Raw genomic sequence first — 22,817 nt, 5'->3', positions numbered from 1 at the left:
CAGTATGTATCCACTAAACGATGTTGTTTTGTAGTTTTGTTTTAACATACATACATATATATGAATGCATATAAAACATCTGATGGTCAGAACTGGTCCAATGAACTTTGATATATGGTATTTTTTGGAAATGATAACTTTTCTGTAATATGTAAAACTACATCTATCTTTTAAGGTGGCCATTTTGGATTTTGTTTGCCATACTAATTGATTTTATTAACAAATGTTAATGTTATTTCAGGAGTGTACACTTATATGTTATTTCAGGAGTGAACACTTATGCATGAATTATGTAAATTTCATAAATATTCACACAAAAAGTAAACCCCAATGGTTGCGTGATTCACTTATGAAAACATGATTTTATGGCAGCCATCTTGGATTTTGTCAGCCATATTGGACTTTTTTATTAATTTGTCATTCTTATTGGAAGCTGAGTATGATTGTATACAATTATTTGCCAAGTTTCAAGATAATTACAAAAAATGCTCAATTGTAGTGCGTTTTTGTTTCGTAAACATAATATTTTGGCCGCCATTTTGGATTTTGGCAGCCATATTGGATTTTATTTTTGCTTTTACATCATGCTTATTTGACATTTGATATAATTATATAATAATATGCCAAAATATGTTATTTTAATGCTATCTTAACAGTCGTCTCAGTATTTTCCTATAGAACTGTAAGTTTTGGCGGTCATCTCGGATTTTGGCAGCCATTTTGATTTTCACAGCCCGCTTCCCACTCTTAAATAAAATGAAATATATTCATCAGCTATCATGCCAAGTTTCATGCTTTTCACACGATGTGCACAATTATTTTACGAATTTCTCGGACTATTAATGAAAGTAGTCCAGCAGCCTACAATACAGAAGGTTCAATACGGAATTTAAAATTTATAGAATTTTTGTCTTTCTGTTCATATTTAATTGTAAAATACAAGCCAATTTTATGTTATTTCACAGAATTTATATTGGTGTATCATAAACGAGTTTATTGAAATGGTTTTAGATAAGCTTTACAAATAACGTTTCAATATGACATTTTCTCGGCGATATAGGAACTTTTTGTGTCGATTCGCCGTAAAACCAAACTCATCCATTTTTTTTTAATTCCACGAACAACTATTTCAAACTAAATCCTGTTTGCGTATACAGTAAATGAATAATATCAACCTTAAATTCCCAAAAACTGGGCAGCTATTGAGTACAGTCACGTTCTGTTGCAAAACATGTATGTGTGGTGTCATCAAGAAAAAGCACTGTTTACATAAAAATTTGCCGGATTCGGAGATAAACATGATATGACTTTTTGTGTCGGTTCGCCGCAAAACCCAACTCATTCATTTTTTAATTCAATGAACAACTATTTCCAACTAAATCCTGTTTGCGAATAAAATAAATTTGCCGGATTGACTGATGTTATATAAAGGCCTGTAAAATACTCGCTTTGCAACACCTCTACGGCAGTCATGCTTAAATACGCATTAACTGTGTGCATTTTATGTAGGTATTTTTTGTTGTTAACTTGGTTTTAACATAAAGTTGTTGTGCGTTTCAGGTATTTTAAATCTATTTGATTATGTCGGTCACTAAGTCCGGTGTAATTTCATGTAAGATACGCAAATAATGATATTTTAGGATAATCTTATTTTTTATACTGAATTTTTACATTTCATGCATCAATAAGATGAGAGAAATCTTAAGCATTTTGTATGTCTTCTTAGACTTATAATCATGTGCTTGAATGTTGGACTCATCCAGTCAAGCTTGAGCACTTGCTAGGTGGCGTGATGGATGTAGCACATTCGATTACATTATATAAACAAACTAAATCAATTTTGCTACTTTTTTGCAGGTTTTTGAAGATTTGATTTATCCCCACCCCCTTTTGGCGGTGCGATGCATGTTCGATTTCTTACAATAATCTTAACATGTTCTTAACAGACGCATTTAGTGCGTAATACAGCATGACAGCGTTCACATAACTCAGAAAAATGAAAGTTATTTTGAAATAGAAATTTCTGATCTAGAAGTTCGATCTAGAAAAAATTGAGATTTCGAAATCTGTTTGGTTTGTAGGCGGTTTCCAATTATGAGAGGTTCCAGTTTTTAGGAGTTTCAGCGTAGTTTAAACAATTGAAATGAAATGAAAGCATCCTGCTGTCGTGGTGAATGACGTAAAATTTATCTACTGATAAAAAGGTCACATTTAACAAGTGTGTTGGATCTAAAATATACACAGCATTTATCGGTTGTGAGTCCAAAAGTACTTTTTATAACAAATTCTCTAGAGCGAACACCAAATGAAAAACAAAATGTACTTGTTTGTGCTACGAATAAGTTATCATACAATGATATGTGTCTGCAGTTCATGTAAATCCTGCCGAATAACGCACACAATGTAGCGCTGATGAATAATTTCATGTTAATATATTGAACAATGATAAACAAAAGGTTCATCAAGCTGTGAACATGTTTCGGCTAAACTATTCAAATAACTTAAATAAATGAATATCGAAATAATATTTCCAAGAATATATTACCATTGTAGAGAATTATTTGCCCTTCGGGTGTGATCTAAGGTCGTACTGCAAGTTCGGGTCAATATTTCCTCGCAATATAGAATATAATTTACCATTTCTTCAGACCATAATAAGACACTTTAGCTAAAAAAAAGATAGGGTTGTATGCTTGATTTTGCAGAATAGATTTTAAATTTTGAGACTGCATGTAAGTTTTTACAATTAGAGTATATGGACAAAAAGCAAAATTTTGGTAATATGCTTGTGAGTACAAAATTTTCTACACTGTACATTTTACAGAAACATTCCACTGTTGTAAGTCATCATATTGTATATTGTATAGTGAACTAAACTGTATAGGTCCCTGCTTGTTTTTTTGAGATATTTGCACAGGTCTTAAGAGATCCAAAATTCAACATTACATTTTTGAAATCATTTTGATCTATAGAAAGAAAATAATTTTAATAAATGAACACATAGGATCACATGTAAACATAGGGTGTTATTCCTTTCCTTATGCCTTATATCATCAGACGTGCAGAACTGATTTCATAGCAGTTTTATTGTTCATCAATGCCTATATATATATTGCTACTATCAGAAGAAATCATACTTGACAGTCTAATGTAATGAACATTTCAGGTTTGATCAAAGCAGACAGCTTTTCAAATGACCTTCGCAGAAATATCAAAATATATCAACATGTATATTTCAACTACAATATCAGAGATTTCCCGGACGAAGCAATTAAAAATCAAAGACGGAAGTCATTGGAACCGGTTAAAATAAAAACGACTGATGCATTGCTAATTGATGAAAACAGTTCCGACAATGGCAAGAAGACAAGACAATCGTCAGGACCTGTGATAATGAAGATATCTGATGCATTGCTGATTGACGAAAACAGTTTTTTCAATGACAGACAGAAACGGGAGTCGTCGGGACCTGTGACTATGAAGATATCTGATGCATTGCTGATTGACGAAAACAGTTTTTTCAATGACAGACAGAAACGGGAGTCGTCGGGACCTGTGAATATGAAGATATCTGATGCATTGCTGATTGACGAAAACAGTTTTTACAAAGACAGACAGAAACGGGAGTCGTCGGGACCTGTGAATATGAAGATATCTGATGCATTGCTAATTGACGAAAACAGTTTTTTCAATGACAGACAGAAACGGGAGTCGTCGGGACCCGTGAATATGAAGATATCTGATGCATTGCTGATTGACGAAAACAGTTTTTTCAATGACAGACAGAAACGGGAGTCGTCGGGACCTGTGAATATGAAGATATCTGATGCATTACTGATTGACGAAAACAGTTTCGACAATGGCAGAGAGAAACGGGAATCGTCAGGACCTGTGAGAAAGAAGATTAACGATTTCTCCAACCACCGTGAGCAAAAGTCAAAAACTGATAACTTTGACATTTTAGGTGTTATAAAACCACAGTATGTAAATGAAACATCAGACTTTTGGGGCAAAGAGAGTGGTACAAAGTCGTCATACATGTGTAACAAAAATGACAAAATATCTCAACAAGAATGGTTTCAAATTTCAAAAACTTTATATCCAAATGTTCCATCAGAAAAATACTCTTATTTTATGCATTGGAAAGCAATGGTGCGTTTATATACAAAAGACCGTGTATCCAGCTCATGGTTCAGACATACATTTCCACAAATAAAACCAAGGACTGCATTAAAATTTATTGGTTCAACGGACATATTTCAAAAACTGTTTTGGCCATTCGTCCTGAAAGTAGGGTTCATGAATCAAAGACTTGGACTCTTTGGATTTACCGAAGAAACTGTTCCCGTTCAAATACAGAAAACAATCTTCTATAATGCCGTTGAGAAGTTGCAGACCATCAAAATTCCTGTCGCAGAAGGTAAAGTCATCTACAGTTTTGATAACAATGTGGATCTTATTGATGGAATGAACCGGTCTGGCCTACTTGAAAACAGTAAAGATTTCATTGACGCAGGTCATCATTTATTCACCCAAGACGAACAGAACGAAATAACAAGAAAAGTTGACGAAGCCATGAAGCTCATACAGGAAACAAACCCAGAACTATATAGCGCTATCAACCAAATGGTTGCTTGCTTCGCATTTTACAAGTCGCAAAATAGGGCTCATATCGGAGGTACTGTGAGTTCTGCTCTTGGTGTTATTTGGCTAGATCCGAGCGCTTTGAGCAATTGGTCCATTCCATTCTACGCCGAACAAATTATCCATGAGTTTATACACACCTCACTGTTTTATGCAGAATTAGTACATGGCACATTCACAGATCACAGAGACCTGTCTAAAGCGAAAGTGATGTCATCTATCAGACGACAACTTCGTGACTATGACAAGAGTTTCCATGCAGCTTACGTCTCAACAGGTAACGAATCTTAAATGTGAACCTGCACGATTAGAAATAACGGTTTGATTAAGTCCATAAGTCATGAAACAAGAAAAGCAAATAAAACAATTTTGGTACATCTATTTGATTTTCATAATAACATTGAGTAGGGTTTGTAACCAGTTTATGTTCGTATACTGATAGTTAACTAGCAAACGTACATAAAACGATACATACGCCGCCAGATGGTACTGTTTCTTTACGATAATTAATGTGTACTTGATAAGAAGAATATTGTTAAATAATGACACTGTGTGCTCTGTTTTGCTTTAAGAATTTCAAAATCCATGTTGCCAGTCAGAAATATAATGAAATTATACACGACAGTATCATCAAAGCCAAAACGTTAATTTTAGAATTTTGGATAAAGATAAGATATAATAAAGCAATGTCAATGGTTATTTAAGTTTAGATAGAAAATGTGTAAACAAACAAAACGTTGAACATAGTGAAAGTATTAAAAGTGTAATATATTATGCATGATATAAAATGTGTCGTTAAAATAATTTTAGGTCTTGTGGCATTCCATTCCAAGGCGGGCTTTTTCAACAGAGCAGAAGCGTTAGCGAAACCCCTTATATCTTCTGTAGATGAACTGGTGAAAGTAAACAAACAAACAGGGATACTCACAGACTCTGGAGAGGCGATGCTACAGACTTTAGTTGACTTTCTTACTGTCGTGCGTTTAAAGGTCTGACTATTTTGACTTAACTTCAAATATAAATGAATAAAAGATGTGCAGCCTTACAACTTTGGTTTCAATTCATTATAGACCAATCATATTTTGGCATATCTGTTTTTACATGTAACATAAATTGCACAAAATTACATACTGATAGTGTCAAATGCATAGCGAAACTAAACAATCTTATCCCCATTGTGCTAATATTATTCGAAATTAAATTGAGATCTTTATCCGTATATCTTTAAGTATATCATTTATATATCATAAATGGAACGTTGAAAACTAAAATATTGTAAGGTTATTCCGATCCTGACATGTGAAATACAATGAAATAACTCAGTTATACAAATGACAGAACAATTACACTGCGTCAAAATTCTGATACAGGCAGAATTCAAAGTCTTGTCGCCGATGTCAGTAAGTCTGAATGCATAACTCTTGGAGTCAGCATTCAGCTTAAATGTTTAATCAGAAAAATCCGAATCCAAAGCTTTCTGCTTCTTATTTGTATGAAATCCATTAGGGGTTTGGGACCATATTTCGGCTGATGTAACATTACACAGTTTAACTGAATTTTAGATTAACCACGACTTTGCATGCAGCAGTGTCAGAAGTGCCCAATAACAGTAATAACACAGAGACTTACGTTAATTAACTTTGAGTTAAGGAGTATTCTGAACGGTTATCAGAGGCATGCTGAAATTATTTTGACAATAAATATAGTGTGGTTGAGTGGTTGGATTAAGAACTGACACATGTGCCGCGCTATCAAACACAGAAATTATGAATATTAAATGCTAGTTTTTAACATGAAAAAATATACATTGACATCAATGAATGATTAAACCAAGAGTTGGGAACAGTGCGTATTGTGGCAGTAAGAGCAGCTTAAGCAACAGTCAAGTTGCTAATGACAGTATTATTCGTCGATATATAACAGCGTTGGCAGACTTTAAAAAAATAATATCTATTTCACTGTAACCGCCAACAGATATTGTCGACCTCGCAATCATTATATTTATCGTTATGTATAGACATGAATTTGTCAGCAACAAACAAGAATACTTAAGCTAACTTTATAAATCGAGAAAATGCATAATTTTAGATAAACATCCAGACACAGTACTACATATAAAAAAATACAGCTTAACTAATCCACCCTGTGATGTATTGCTATATTGATTTACAAACATGATATTTTGAGCCCTGTCTGCATGATACTATTACAGAAGATCTTAAAATTTAATTTTACAATAAAATATCTCATAAAATAATCCGTGTTAGAGACGTAAAGAAAAATAATAATGAGGAGAATAAAACTTATTTGAGCCGCAACATGAGAAAACCAACATAGTACATTTGCGACCAGCATGGATCCAGATCAGCCTGCGCATCCACGCAGTCTGGTCAAGATCCATACTTTTCGCTTTCAAAACTTATTGCAATGAGAGAAACCGTTAGCGAACAGTATGGATCCTGAACAATGCACTATGTTGGTTTTCTCATGGTGCGGCTCATTAATCTTAGCTGTGTTAATTTTCTAATATCAAGGCAAAATCGTTTTCACGATTATTATCTCCCAGTAGCATTAACATATATGCATAATTGATACCTGAAAAGTTCCTGATAATTACCAGTCTAAGGCAAGGGTCGCAGTTAGGTAACGATATATACAAAAGCATCAATCATAAATGTAAACAAACACGTCTCGGTAATTTAAGGAGGTAGGATACCTTCATATTTGTATGTGCGCATGTCCAACCGGAAGCTAACGTGACAGTTTACGACGACGTTTACGACAAACTAAATGTGTTTGTATATTCATTCTTCTGAAAACAAATCATGAACCTGTCTTCGATCTGATGCTTTATGGTTTAATAATGCAGAAATAATGAATAAATTGCAAAATTAATAGCTTTTATCTCGTAAGTACGTGATTCTGTCCATTTTCTTTATTTTAACTATTTTCAATTAACCATTATTTGCATAAATATTTTTATGAGTCTTTTGCTCTAAATAATAATCAATATTTTGCTTCTTTTATGTAGTTATATTGAAATGTTATACGGAATGTAAGAAAATGGATGATGGCAACCGGTGTTATTTGGAATATAGTTGGGTGAAAGGTTACTTGTTACGGCCATTTTTAGATAAAAAGTCCAGCAGTTTGTTTTGTAATACCTATTTTGCTGGTTCCGTTGATAATTTGTTACTTAAATACTAAAATTAAGATCTAAAATTGTTCTGATTTCTGTAGAAAATTGTGGTTTCTTGAATTGAATTGATGTTACCATGGAAACGAAGCCCGTGACCTATGTATCAAAATGTAAAATTCAAAAGCGTTGACGCTGGTCTATTTAAGAAACACAGCTTCGGCTTTTTATTTTCATTTCAACAATATCCATGAGAATAATAGCAGCACGCTGAACGATTTTTCCATGAAAATGGCAGACGAGGGGTACTGCTGTACGTATTCTAATCTGTGAAATTTGTTTGAATAAATGCAAATAACACGAAAATGTAACTTACGTTAGAAATAATATGTTTTAAAGCTACATCAACTAGAAAGATAATCTTATTCAATATTGTTTTGAAGAAATTACAACAAAAAGCAAGATATAATCTATTTTACATCTCTGCTGCCATGGTTACTTTAAAATTAAAGAAAAATAGGATACCATGTAAAGTGCTTGGTATTTTGCTGATATTATTACCCAAATATTTCATGTTGTTCATTAACAGAATGGCACTGAAGCCGTCGAAAACACCTTTTTTTATACATAGTTGTTTAAAACTGAGAGAAAATACGTTACTATGGAAACACGAGCCCTGCGACATATACATTTTAAGCTTATATTAGAAAGCTAACGTGCATACTAGTAAAATTATCAATTATGCAGACTTCTACGGATATCAATGGAACTAAAATACAATGAAAAGTGTTAAATATCTGTATTTTCCTTCTTCTTTCAATATGAAATACCTTTGGAGGGTCATATTCTTCAAACCTGGATAACAATTGAACTTGAAGGGACAGAGACAAACGAAATTGAGATTGTAGCAGTTAAAACTTCATATAACACGAAATACAAAAACACGCTGCGGTTCAACTAATTTGAATTTACCCTTGTAACAAGGTAACCTGCCTCCTTAAGCTTCCGATCATGTTTCCCGGTCCAGGCACTGGAAATTTCTGAGATGCTCTCGAGTCTCTCTCACCTTATTAAAAGAACTCCTGGTTCTTCCAAAGGAAGACTGCTTCGTGTGTATCAGTGCTATACACCGAACAGGCTAAAGAACTAGACGAGTTAGGCTAAGTTAGCCGCACATGCCTGTATCTAAAAACAAATATCTCTGTCTGCCCTGGAGATGTTCTGTTTTTCTTGTCAGATCGCTCTGTGTCTGTACTGGTAGAGGATAATTTTCCAGCTGACTTCATTTGTAAAGCGCCTTTGAACGTATTTGCTTCCTTCGACATTGAAATTTTAATGTATTATCATGAAATGTGTTAAAACTGATCAGCACCACATACTTGCTTTAGCAAAAAGGTAAGTCTATATCCTGTAATCAACCTCAAGTTTTAAACGACACTCGAAATATAATATCACAATAATTGTACCAAGCGACTGAACAGGTTAAATCAATAGTTATTTGGAAAAGGAAGTAAATTGTCGGTGCCAGTAAACAAGGTACACTTAACCGTTATTTCATGCATTACTAGTGAGGAATGGTTGTATTGTAAGTACTGTTTAAATGATATTAATTTCGATAGCTTATGTACCTTACTTATAATTATGTCTTTATATGGCAAGAACTTTCTACTCAAAACAATTATATTGTACGTACGGTATGTCATACTGAAACATGACGCATTTTCTGGCCCGGGAGTCACCTTTGTATTTCGTTTTTATATGACTAATATAAAATATTGCCTATTACAGATATTACAGATATTACGTATCATACAAATGATAAACAATTTATGTTTCTTGTCAAGTCTTATTTCTAACGATATATGGCATTTGCAGATAAAACTGAAATATCGGCAGTGTACCTGGCTGGTGTATGATTTGTTGTATTTATACATGCATTATTGATAACAGAACATGTGTCTAGAAAAGGTGGATACAAATTTGAAATATCTGGCCAATCTCTTTTCTTCCGCTCAGTAATGTATCTTTAATGTAAGTAAAGAAATACAAACCTCCTTATTCTCTTTTCTAACATAAATAGTACAAATCAAATCAGATTAAAAAATAAGTGAATTAGGAAGGACGTAAAAGAATATCCGAGACACGAAGCCAGAGTCAAGGGATACAGTTTCGGTGTAAGCAACCCGGTTACAATAATCCGCAACATAATCCTATAAATAGGACATTGTCCTAGAAAAAGCTGCTTCCCGCAATCTGACTTAAGTACTTGATCTTCTAAACAAAGATCTGAGGATGACCTATTCACATTCATCTTTCTATATATTTGGATTTCCGATATTGCTATTTTTTATTTAACGCAAATCTATTTTTATTTGAACCAATCAGACGACACGTTTCAACAGGCATTTGGCCTTACCATCAAAATAGCGCCGAATGTCACAGGTCGAGAAAAATGTACAGTTAGTCCGGGGCTCGAACCCGAGACCCCTCGCTTACAGGGCGAGTGCTCTATCGACTGAGCTAACTGACTGCCTGAAAACATATTCTCCCCTTTAGTGACCAAGTCCGTACCGTGACATATAATACCGGTGCAGTCATGATGTGGTCGTCATAAGAATTATTATTATAAACATGAAAAAACCAGGCTAAATATAGATGTTTTAAACTGCTACTTTTACTTTCAAAATGTTGAAAGCAATGCTCTAATTGGCTAGCGGAAGGGTAGTCAAAACGAGGCTATCAATAGCACGTCTTAGGATCCAAAGCGTAGCGTTAACTGGAGATGTACTTTAGTCAGATTGCTATTTTCCGGTGAAAAAAATAGTGACAAAAAGGAAAAAATTAAGATAACAACATATTCATGAAGAACATTCTTTTACCTGTTGAAGAAATGGCATCCATTACATGTGACTTATATTGGTTTTAAGTAAGTCGCCGAATACTTATAGAGACGAACGTTTAGTACGTCATGAAAGCAGTATGACGTCGTCATGCATGGCGTGTATTTTTCATGTAATTTTCGCAACAAATTATGCGTATCACTAAGTTGATATAATACATTTTAATATTTAGAAACACTTTAAAATCATTTCACTGAAAAATAATTTACACATGTATTTTTTTGGTTTCATCTCGGGCCTTTTATCTATGCATCTCATTTTTTTGTACAATAGTATAGACTTTGATTGGCCTAAGATATTTGATTTGCAAAACACTAACGGTTTCTGCTCGCTCGAAGGTAAGAACAAAGATTTTCCATTATTTTAAACTATTTATCATGCAATAATTATATCGTGTTTTCTCACGGAACGGCCAATATACTCATGGTATTTTGTTTGGTGCTGTTTATGGCAGAGAAAAATAACGGGACTTGAACCATGGGTAACGAATTACAGAACAAATACCCTACCGACTGAACTGCCGTTTCTTTGTCACAAGAAAATCTAGAAATACGAGACATGCTCTAAAATGACGTGAATAATCGGATCATAGAGTTTTGCTTCATGCGCATGTCTGCTTGTATCAAACAGCTGAATTGTGGTCTCATTTAAGACTCAAAACATGTATACTCTTGTATAGGAACGTTATTTAAACTTTTAATTTTAATTTATATCTATTCCAAAATTTTGTTTTGAACACACACAAAAATGTATAATTTTCAACAAATGTCTGGGCACAGTGCTATATGAAATGATTACAGCTTTGCTAATCCATCATGTGATGTGTTGTAACAACAGTTTATAAACATGTCATTTTGATCAAACCAGTATTGTTTTATCTGCATTGTTAAATACCGAGTAATACATGTATGTCATTTTATTACGAAAAATTTGAAAATATATCTGTTCGTTAATAAGCTCGCAGAAACATTTACATCATTGATACGAAGAAAAATCATAATGAAAAGAATAGATTTTATTTGCCTTATTTGTAGCAATTAAGTTTTACTATGTCATTTTTTTTCATTTATTTTCGCAGTTATTAACTCCCCTTGACAGTAACCTAAACTAGGTACAAAACTGATATCTATAAGTAGTTAATAATTAAATTTCCACTTACATAGCAACAGTTGTCGTTATTTGCGATCACAGATATAACGATTATCTTATAAAACTTAATCATTAATACAAATAAACTTTAACGAACTACATTTCTGTGATTTTACTTTTTGATAATTTAGATCTAAGATTAACAATCAAGGTTACATGTTTTCAACTTTTCAAAATTAAAGTACTATTTCGAGGGCTGTTGCATTTTTACGAGAGCTATGTTACGTTTACGTTTGTCATAGAAATGCATTTAAAATTACAGTAACTGTATTTAAATTTTACCTACAAGTGATAGGAAATAATTTGGCAGTTTTTTTAAATACCTATAACAAACAACATTATCATAACCACATGATGTTTCGCTATATTTCACAAAATAGCAGAGAATCAAAATGAACATTGGCGTATTTACTTTGAGAAATCTTTGAAGTTTCTACTACAGTTTTGGTTCGTTTTGTCTCTGTCTGTCTGTTAGGACAAATTATGGCATGTTTCAGACGTTTCATAACTTACATGTGATGAATTATGTTTTGTTTTGATTATATATTCCAAAGATGTTTGACGTTTGTTGTCGAATTCTTTTTATTTTCGATTCGAAATCTGCGTACCTAGCCGGCGTATCATTTATTATGCTTAAACATGATATTCTGTTGTACATATTATATGTCCGGAAAAATTGAACACAAGATTGAGTACCCCAATCTCTATTGTTCTTAATACTATATTTTTAAACTCAACTTGAAATACAAGTAAAGAAATACACACATTCTCACCCTGGTTGCTCTTTAGTAACATAAATAAACAAGTCTGTTCAGATTTAAATAAAACAAGATACCTTTTTAAAAATGATTATCGCCGCGTTAGGGAAGAACGCAAAAATAAATAGAAGTGCGTCAATGTTTAGCAATGCCGAGGCTTGAAGAAGAACTCTCGGAATACAATTCAAGATTTCTCGTGACAAAATCACCAGGCCGCTCACAAATCCTCCCCAAATTAAAAAAAAAACAACATTTTATAGCTGTAACATACTCGGGTACACTTTAGAAAATGTTTGGAGCATTTTCAGCCGTGGATATTTGGTGTTAACTGTTTCTGGGAGGAAAATACACAGCTAGACAGAGAATCCAAGAGTGTAAAAGTTGCTCTTTTGAGACTGTTTTCCTGATATGCGTTTTCATGGAATATTGACCGTTCGCATAAAATCTCTATAAACTTTATTGCATGTCTTATATATCTTTTTTTCAAATTTGACAACAACATTGTTTTTTTTCTTGTTTTGCAACATTGGACTGAACTTGCAAAGTAAATAGTGTAGAATTAGTCGTTAATGATGGAATGAACATACGTATTTCTGCGTAGACATATGGAATGAATCGGTGCTGTTGGAAGGGAAAATTATCGTGGAAAAGTATATTTCTTGCGATCAGGAAGAAACATGTATCACAAAGGAGAAAGTGCACCTTTTGAAAACGAATTTACTTGTCAGCTTCTAAAAGACCCTGAACGACAAGAAGCAATGCTGCAGATCATTTCAGTCAGACAAGAAATTATCAGCAACTCAAGGGAGATATAATATCTCGAGATATAGCTGTCAGATGCCTTGAGGCGAGATTAGAATATAGACGGGATACAAATAGAGAATTAGTTTGTAAGCTGCTAGAAAAAGATGAACAGATCTATCGTCTTAAAGATCAGCTGCAACAAACGAAGACTATATTGCTCGAAAAAGCGGATGCCACATCTGAAATTATCATGCAACTAAAAATAAACTTCAGTATCAAGACAGGGAGATTAAAAATCTACAAGAAATACTGAAAAATAAAAATACTGAAATAAGTAAAAGAAGTGATGACTACACAAACAAATGGTTGCATGAAGAGAATGACCGATTATTTGCAGAAAAAGAACAGATGCAAAACTGTAGTGATAAAGAGACTGAACTTAATAAACACATTGCTTTACAAGAGGCAGAGATAAAGTGCCGTGAAAAAAAGTAAGAGAGCTGGAAATAAGTCTTGATGAAATCAGTCACAGAATACAACTTCTAAAAACACGCTCGGAGATGCCCAATTATCTAATCAAAGCAAAAGGCTTCACCAGACGTCGGCGAAATTGCAAGGAACAGAGGCAAAAATGGATAAGCCGTTAGTTCGCTAAAAGAGAAGAATCAACATCTTCAAGCAGAGGTTGAGCGCTGTAATGAGAAAGTCAAGATATAGAAGAAATGTTGGATAGTAAAAGAATCGCGACAAATGACAGAAATGAACAGCAAACTCACAGTTTGATGAAACAAAAAGATGAACGAATACTAGAACTAAGACATCAGCTAAAACAAACATTGATGACATTTGACAGAAAAGAGTCTGAAATGAATAAAATCATTGCTTCGCTAAAGAAAAAGACGCAGATTCTTGAAAATGAGGTTGAGCATCTTGATGCGATAATTAAAGACCTAAGCAATAAAAGAAAGAATGAAGTGACAGAAACGAACTTTTGGAAAATAAAGTTAAGGAAAAGGATTGCTAGTTATACAAAGAGAGCGATCAGCGACACTACGCTTTTGAAAAGATGCAAGAAAAAGAATCTGAAATGGAAGAAATCATCGCATCGCTTAAAGGGAAAGTTAAGCTTCTTAAGGAGAATATTGAACATCGTGATTTGAATATCAAACATCTAGAGGGAATGTTAGATAGTAAAAGAACAGCTACAAATGACGAAAATGAAAGGAAAGTACACAGTGTGATAAAACAAAAAGATGAACAAATACTAGACCTGAGACATCAGCTGAAACAGACATTGATACCACTTGACAGAAAAGTGTCTGAAATGAATACAATCATTGCTTCGCTAAAAAAAGGACACAGGATCTTGAAAATGATGTTGAGTATCGTGATATGACGAATCAACATCTTCAAGCAGAGGTTGAGCGCTGTAAAAGAATATCCGAGACACGAAGCCAGAGTCAAGGGATACAGTTTCGGTGTAAGCAACCCGGTTACAATAATCCGCAACATAATCCTATAAATAGGACATTGTCCTAGAAAAAGCTGCTTCCCGCAATCTGACTTAAGTACTTGATCTTCTAAACAAAGATCTGAGGATGACCTATTCACATTCATCTTTCTATATATTTGGATTTCCGATATTGCTATTTTTTATTTAACGCAAATCTATTTTTATTTGAACCAATCAGACGACACGTTTCAACAGGCATTTGGCCTTACCATCAAATAGCGCCGAATGTCACAGGTCGAGAAAAATGTACAGTTAGTCGGGGCTCGAACCCGAGACCCCTCGCTTACAGGGCGAGTGCTCTATCGACTGAGCTAACTGACTGCCTGAAAACATATTTCTCCCTTTAGTGACCAAGTCCGTACCGTGACATATAATACCGGTGCAGTCATGATGTGGTCGTCATAAGAATTATTATTATAAACATGAAAAAACCAGGCTAAATATAGATGTTTTAAACTGCTACTTTTACTTTCAAAATGTTGAAAGCAATGCTCTAATTGGCTAGCGGAAGGGTAGTCAAAACGAGGCTATCAATAGCACGTCTTAGGATCCAAAGCGTAGCGTTAACTGGAGATGTACTTTAGTCAGATTGCTATTTTCCGGTGAAAAAAATAGTGACAAAAAGGAAAAAATTAAGATAACAACATATTCATGAAGAACATTCTTTTACCTGTTGAAGAAATGGCATCCATTACATGTGACTTATATTGGTTTTAAGTAAGTCGCCGAATACTTATAGAGACGAACGTTTAGTACGTCATGAAAGCAGTATGACGTCGTCATGCATGGCGTGTATTTTTCATGTAATTTTCGCAACAAATTATGCGTATCACTAAGTTGATATAATACATTTTAATATTTAGAAACACTTTAAAATCATTTCACTGAAAAATAATTTACACATGTATTTTTTTGGTTTCATCTCGGGCCTTTTATCTATGCATCTCATTTTTTTGTACAATAGTATAGACTTTGATTGGCCTAAGATATTTGATTTGCAAAACACTAACGGTTTCTGCTCGCTCGAAGGTAAGAACAAAGATTTTCCATTATTTTAAACTATTTATCATGCAATAATTATATCGTGTTTTCTCACGGAACGGCCAATATACTCATGGTATTTTGTTTGGTGCTGTTTATGGCAGAGAAAAATAACGGGACTTGAACCATGGGTAACGAATTACAGAACAAATACCCTACCGACTGAACTGCCGTTTCTTTGTCACAAGAAAATCTAGAAATACGAGACATGCTCTAAAATGACGTGAATAATCGGATCATAGAGTTTTGCTTCATGCGCATGTCTGCTTGTATCAAACAGCTGAATTGTGGTCTCATTTAAGACTCAAAACATGTATACTCTTGTATAGGAACGTTATTCAAACTTTTAATTTTAATTTATATCTATTCCAAAATTTTGTTTTGAACACACACAAAAATGTATAATTTTCAACAAATGTCTGGGCACAGTGCTATATGAAATGATTACAGCTTTGCTAATCCATCATGTGATGTGTTGTAACAACAGTTTATAAACATGTCATTTTGATCAAACCAGTATTGTTTTTATCTGCATTGTTAAATACCGAGTATACATGTATGTCATTTTATTACGAAAAATTTGAAAATATATCTGTTCGTTAATAAGCTCGCAGAAACATTTACATCATTGATACGAAGAAAAATCATAATGAAAAGAATAGATTTTATTTGCCTTATTTGTAGCAATTAAGTTTTACTATGTCATTTTTTTTTCATTTATTTTCGCAGTTATTAACTCCCCTTGACAGTAACCTAAACTAGGTACAAAACTGATATCTATAAGTAGTTAATAATTAAATTTCCACTTACATAGCAACAGTTGTCGTTATTTGCGATCACAGATATAACGATTATCTTATAAAACTTAATCATTAATACAAATAAACTTTAACGAACTACATTTCTGTGATTTTACTTTTTGATAATTTAGAGCTAAGATTAACAATCAAGGTTACATGTTTTCAACTTTTCAAAATTAAAGTACTATTTCGAGGGCTGTTGCATTTTTACGAGAGCTATGTTACATTTACGTTTGTCATAGAAATGCATTTAAAATTACAGTAACTGTATTTAAATTTTACCTACAAGTGATAGGAAATAATTTGGCAGTTTTTTTAAATACCTATAACAAACAACATTATCATAACCACATGATGTTTCGCTATATTTCACAAAATAGCAGAGAATCAAAATGAACATTGGCGTATTTACTTTGAGAAATCTTTGAAGTTTCTACTACAGTTTTGGTTCGTTTTGTCTCTGTCTGTCTGTTAGGACAAATTATGGCATGTTTCAGACGTTTCATAACTTACATGTGATGAATTATGTTTTGTTTTGATTATATATTCCAAAGATGTTTGACGTTTGTTGTCGAATTCTTTTTATTTTCGATTCGAATCTGCGTACCTAGCCGGCGTATCATTTATTATGCTTAAACATGATATTCTGTTGTACATATTATATGTCCGGAAAAATTGAACACAAGATTGAGTACCCCAATCTCTATTGTTCTTAATACTATATTTTTAAACTCAACTTGAAATACAAGTAAAGAAATACACACATTCTCACCCTGGTTGCTCTTTAGTAACATAAATAAACAAGTCTGTTCAGATTTAAATAAAACAAGATACCTTTTTAAAAATGATTATCGCCGCGTTAGGGAAGAACACAAAAATAAATAGAAGTGCGTCAATGTTTAGCAATGCCGAGGCTTGAAGAAGAACTCTCGGAATACAATTCAAGATTTCTCGTGACAAAATCACCAGGCCGCTCACAAATCCTCCCCAAATTAAAAAAAAAACAACAACATTTTATAGCTGTAACATACTCGGGTACACTTTAGAAAATGTTTGGAGCATTTTCAGCCGTGGATATTTGGTGTTAACTGTTTCTGGGAGGAAAATACACAGCTAGACAGAGAATCCAAGAGTGTAAAAGTTGCTCTTTTGAGACTGTTTTCCTGATATGCGTTTTCATGGAATATTGACCGTTCGCATAAAATCTCTATAAACTTTATTGCATGTCTTATATATCTTTTTTTCAAATTTGACAACAACATTGTTTTTTTTCTTGTTTTGCAACATTGGACTGAACTTGCAAAGTAAATAGTGTAGAATTAGTCGTTAATGATGGAATGAACATACGTATTTCTGCGTAGACATATGGAATGAATCGGTGCTGTTGGAAGGGAAAATTATCGTGGAAAAGTATATTTCTTGCGATCAGGAAGAAACATGTATCACAAAGGAGAAAGTGCACCTTTTGAAAACGAATTTACTTGTCAGCTTCTAAAAGACCCTGAACGACAAGAAGCAAATGCTGCAGATCATTTCAGTCAGACAAGAAATTATCAGCAACTCAAGGGAGATATAATATCTCGAGATATAGCTGTCAGATGCCTTGAGGCGAGATTAGAATATAGACGGGATACAAATAGAGAATTAGTTTGTAAGCTGCTAGAAAAAGATGAACAGATCTATCGTCTTAAAGATCAGCTGCAACAAACGAAGACTATATTGCTCGAAAAAGCGGATGCCACATCTGAAATTATCATGCAACTAAAAATAAACTTCAGTATCAAGACAGGGAGATTAAAAATCTACAAGAAATACTGAAAAATAAAAATACTGAAATAAGTAAAAGAAGTGATGACTACACAAACAAATGGTTGCATGAAGAGAATGACCGATTATTTGCAGAAAAAGAACAGATGCAAAACTGTAGTGATAAAGAGACTGAACTTAATAAACACATTGCTTTACAAGAGGCAGAGATAAAGTGCCGTGAAAAAAAGTAAGAGAGCTGGAAATAAGTCTTGATGAAATCAGTCACAGAATACAACTTCTAAAAAACAGCTCGGAGATGCCCAATTATCTAATCAAAGCAAAAGGCTTCACCAGACGTCGGCGAAATTGCAAGGAACAGAGGCAAAAATGGATAAAGCCGTTAGTTCGCTAAAAGAGAAGAATCAACATCTTCAAGCAGAGGTTGAGCGCTGTAATGAGAAAGTCAAGATATAGAAGAAATGTTGGATAGTAAAAGAATCGCGACAAATGACAGAAATGAACAGCAAACTCACAGTTTGATGAAACAAAAAGATGAACGAATACTAGAACTAAGACATCAGCTAAAACAAACATTGATGACATTTGACAGAAAAGAGTCTGAAATGAATAAAATCATTGCTTCGCTAAAGAAAAAGACGCAGATTCTTGAAAATGAGGTTGAGCATCTTGATGCGATAATTAAAGACCTAAGCAATAAAAAGAAAGAATGAAGTGACAGAAACGAACTTTTGGAAAATAAAGTTAAGGAAAAGGATTGCTAGTTATACAAAGAGAGCGATCAGCGACACTACGCTTTTGAAAAGATGCAAGAAAAAGAATCTGAAATGGAAGAAATCATCGCATCGCTTAAAGGGAAAGTTAAGCTTCTTAAGGAGAATATTGAACATCGTGATTTGAATATCAAACATCTAGAGGGAATGTTAGATAGTAAAAGAACAGCTACAAATGACGAAAATGAAAGGAAAGTACACAGTGTGATAAAACAAAAAGATGAACAAATACTAGACCTGAGACATCAGCTGAAACAGACATTGATACCACTTGACAGAAAAGTGTCTGAAATGAATACAATCATTGCTTCGCTAAAAAAAGGACACAGGATCTTGAAAATGATGTTGAGTATCGTGATATGACGAATCAACATCTTCAAGCAGAGGTTGAGCGCTGTAATGAGAAAGTCAAAATCTAGAGGAAATGTTAGATGGTAAAAGAACAAATGACGGAGATAAACGGCAATCAAACACTGTGATGAGACAAAAAGATGACCAAATTTCTGACCTGAGACATCAGCTGAAACAGACATTGATGACACTTGATAGGAAAGAGTCCGAAATGAATGAAATCGTTGCTTCGTTAAAGAAAAAGACGCGGGATCTTGAAAATGAGGTTCAACATCGTGATATGACAATAAAAGACCTAGGCTACAAAAAGAAAGAAACAAGTGATAGAAATGAACTTTTGGAAAAGAAAGTAAAAGAAAAAGATTGTCAGTTATACAAAGAGAGAGATCAGCGGCAACATGCTTTTGAAAAGATGCATGTAAAGGAATCTAAAATGGAAGGAATCTTTGGGTCGCTAAAGACGAAAGTTAAGCTACTTGATGAGGATATTGTAATGACCTTTCAGTCTCACCACCGTGATATCTGACAATATTTGTGTGTGTGTGTGTGCGCGCGCGCGTGTGTTTGTGTGTGTGTATGTGTGTGTGTGCAGAAATTGACCACTGTTGTTTTTGACCTATTTCTTTTTCTAAAAATCTATGGCATAAAAATCAGGAACAGATTATATACATGAGGTTAAAGCACGCATGGAGACGAGTCCAACGATACCTTGTTTTTTCAAAATCGGTTGGCGCAATGCTGAAATACAGATGAAAGAATATTGGATTCATTCCCACCCACCCTTTTCAAGCAAAGGCGTAACTTACTACCAGTAATTTCAGACATTAAATTTATTTCACGGGTATATTATCATCAGCTTACCCTTATATCTGTTGTGAAATAATCATTTGATACTAAAAACTGGATTTACACACTTATGATCTTCAAAATAAGCTTAAATAACTTTAAAACTATAACGGAAGAAGTAAAAGCCGCCATGTTGGATAATCTCTAAACCTAAATATTCTCTATTCTATGAGCGCACTTGTTATGACGTAATCGGTCTGCGACAGCTAGTATAAAAGACAGAAAGCAGCCACAGGTCACTTTGAGCTGGATTTTCGAGTGGTTCACTACCGTCAGGACGATGGACACCTCCATACAGGTGCCAGCAACAACCGTCTCCGTCTAAAATCACCGTCTTTCGGATATACCGTCGTCCAAAGCCACCGTCTACCGTCATCCAACTCCCTCCGTCTCCTGCTGAATACCAATAGCACCGTAACCGTGGAAGGTACGAAACCGTAAGGTCCTACGGTTTTTGTTTCCTTTCTGCCGGTGGGCCTACACTACCGTCAGCTGTTACCGTCGATGTGAAAAGGTTGTGCAATTTCTAAAGAACCGTCAGTGCTATAAAACCGTCAAGTGAATTACCGTCAATTACGTCAACAGGTGGTTGTGTTCAACAATAAAACCGCCAGTGTGATATTCTATTCTACTCTACAGTACCGTCCGTATATCCAACCAGTGTCTGAGTGTTGTTCTATTCTACCGTCAGTGCTAAATGCATATAGTACTTTTCAAAGGGCTGTGCCATTCCAAAATACCGTCAGTGCTTCGTTACCGTCAGTGTTATTTTTCTAGTGTGCTATGTCCCTGCATCTACAGTGCCGTCAGTAATATTACAAGTGTTTCACATGTGTCATTCTACGGAACCGTAAGTGTACAAAACTGTCAGTATAAATGTGCTGTGTTCGTGCTTCTACAGTACCGTCAGTAATATAAATAGTTTTCATGTGTAATTCTACGGAACCGTCAGTGTACAAAACCATCAGTGTTAAATAACAAGTGTTTGTGTTTCACTCATTAGCCGTCATTGTTAAACACCGTCAGTGCTACCTGACCGCCAGTGTTGATAACATCTTCCAATGTTCTGTGTTTATGCTTCTACAGTACCGTCAGTAATATCATAAGTTCTCATATGTGTCATTCTACAGAACCAGTGCCGTCAGTGCTTTATTACCGTAAGTGATTACACTTGTTTAAAAAGAGTTGTGATATCCTATAGCTCCGTCAGCGTACTAAACTATCATAAAAGTCTTTGTGTTTTTGTTCTAGACCGTCAGTGCTTCAAGTTCGACAGGCTTTATAGTATGGGTGTCATTCTAAAATACCGCCAGTGATAACGAGCTGTGCAATTCTACAAAACCGTTAGTGCTATTAAAATCTTTAAGTAAGTTCCATCAATGAAATAAAATCAGCTGTGGCATTCTACCGTCTGTGCATAACAACCGTTTATATAAGAAATGAAGGGCTTGTGTGTCTAGGAACCGCGAGTGCTAATATCCGTCAACATAATTATAATCATTTTTAAATACCTTCAGTATAAGAGAGTTGCGCTAGTCTATGAAACCGTCAGTGCTATAAAACCTTAATCATTTACCATCTGATGTGTCAATCTGCATCACCGTCAGTGATTGCACCTATTTCCAAACAGCTGTGCCATACTACCTTTAGTCAGTTCTACAACACCGTCAGTATAACATAAAGCGTTTATGTTATTCTACTGTATCCTCATAACTACACCACCGTCAGTGATTACACCAATTTCCAAAGAGTTGCAATTTTGACTACTTTCATTGACACTGTCTTCTTATGAATATTTTATGAATACAATGATTATCATAATTTGTAATTAATCTGTGCATTTGTGATTAGAGCCCGCCCGCTTAGATCAGTAGGGAGAGCGTTGGTTTGCGGATCGCGGGGTCGCGAGTTCGATCCCCGGGCGGGATGTATGTTCTCCGTGACTATTTGATAAAAGACATTGTGTCTGCAATCATTCGTCCTCCACCTCTGATAATTCATGTGAGGAAGTTGGCAGTTACTTGTGGAGAACAGGTTTGTACTGGTACAGAATCCAGGAACACTGGTTAAGTTAACTGCCCGCCGTTACATGACTGAAATACTGTTAAAAAAAGGCGTTAAAACCCAAAACAAACAAACAAACAAATCATTTGTGATTAAAATGTACCGGATATCATTTACAGATATTTATGTGTATTATATTGGAACATATCAAATTCGGTTTATATAAATCCATTCATGCCTGTCCATCTATCTTAATAGGGTCATATCCACTACTGTGGGTTTCTTTAACCACAACGCATTGCATGCACCATACAAGCTTTATACATCTTTAACCACAACGCATAAATACTATATGATTAAAGAGATCTGCATTTCAATGATTCTTTAATCA

The 22,817-nt window shown here is 34.4% G+C and overlaps 1 protein-coding gene across 1 annotated transcript; it reads left to right on the top strand.

Moving 5' to 3' along the window:
• Positions 1-1,441: 1,441 nt before the first annotated feature.
• On the top strand, positions 1,442-5,692 carry LOC123540929 (uncharacterized). The gene is made up of 3 exons (XM_045326256.2): positions 1,442-1,505; positions 3,167-4,921; positions 5,455-5,692. The coding sequence occupies exons 1-3, from the start codon at positions 1,472-1,474 to the stop codon at positions 5,637-5,639; spliced, it is 1,974 nt and encodes a 657-aa protein (XP_045182191.2). The 5' UTR covers positions 1,442-1,471; the 3' UTR covers positions 5,640-5,692.
• Positions 5,693-22,817: the final 17,125 nt, after the last annotated feature.

The sequence above is a fragment of the Mercenaria mercenaria genome, chromosome 16 (genome assembly GCF_021730395.1).
Source record: "Mercenaria mercenaria strain notata chromosome 16, MADL_Memer_1, whole genome shotgun sequence".
NCBI lineage: Eukaryota > Metazoa > Mollusca > Bivalvia > Venerida > Veneridae > Mercenaria > Mercenaria mercenaria.
This window is presented reverse-complemented; position numbering and strand designations above follow the sequence as displayed.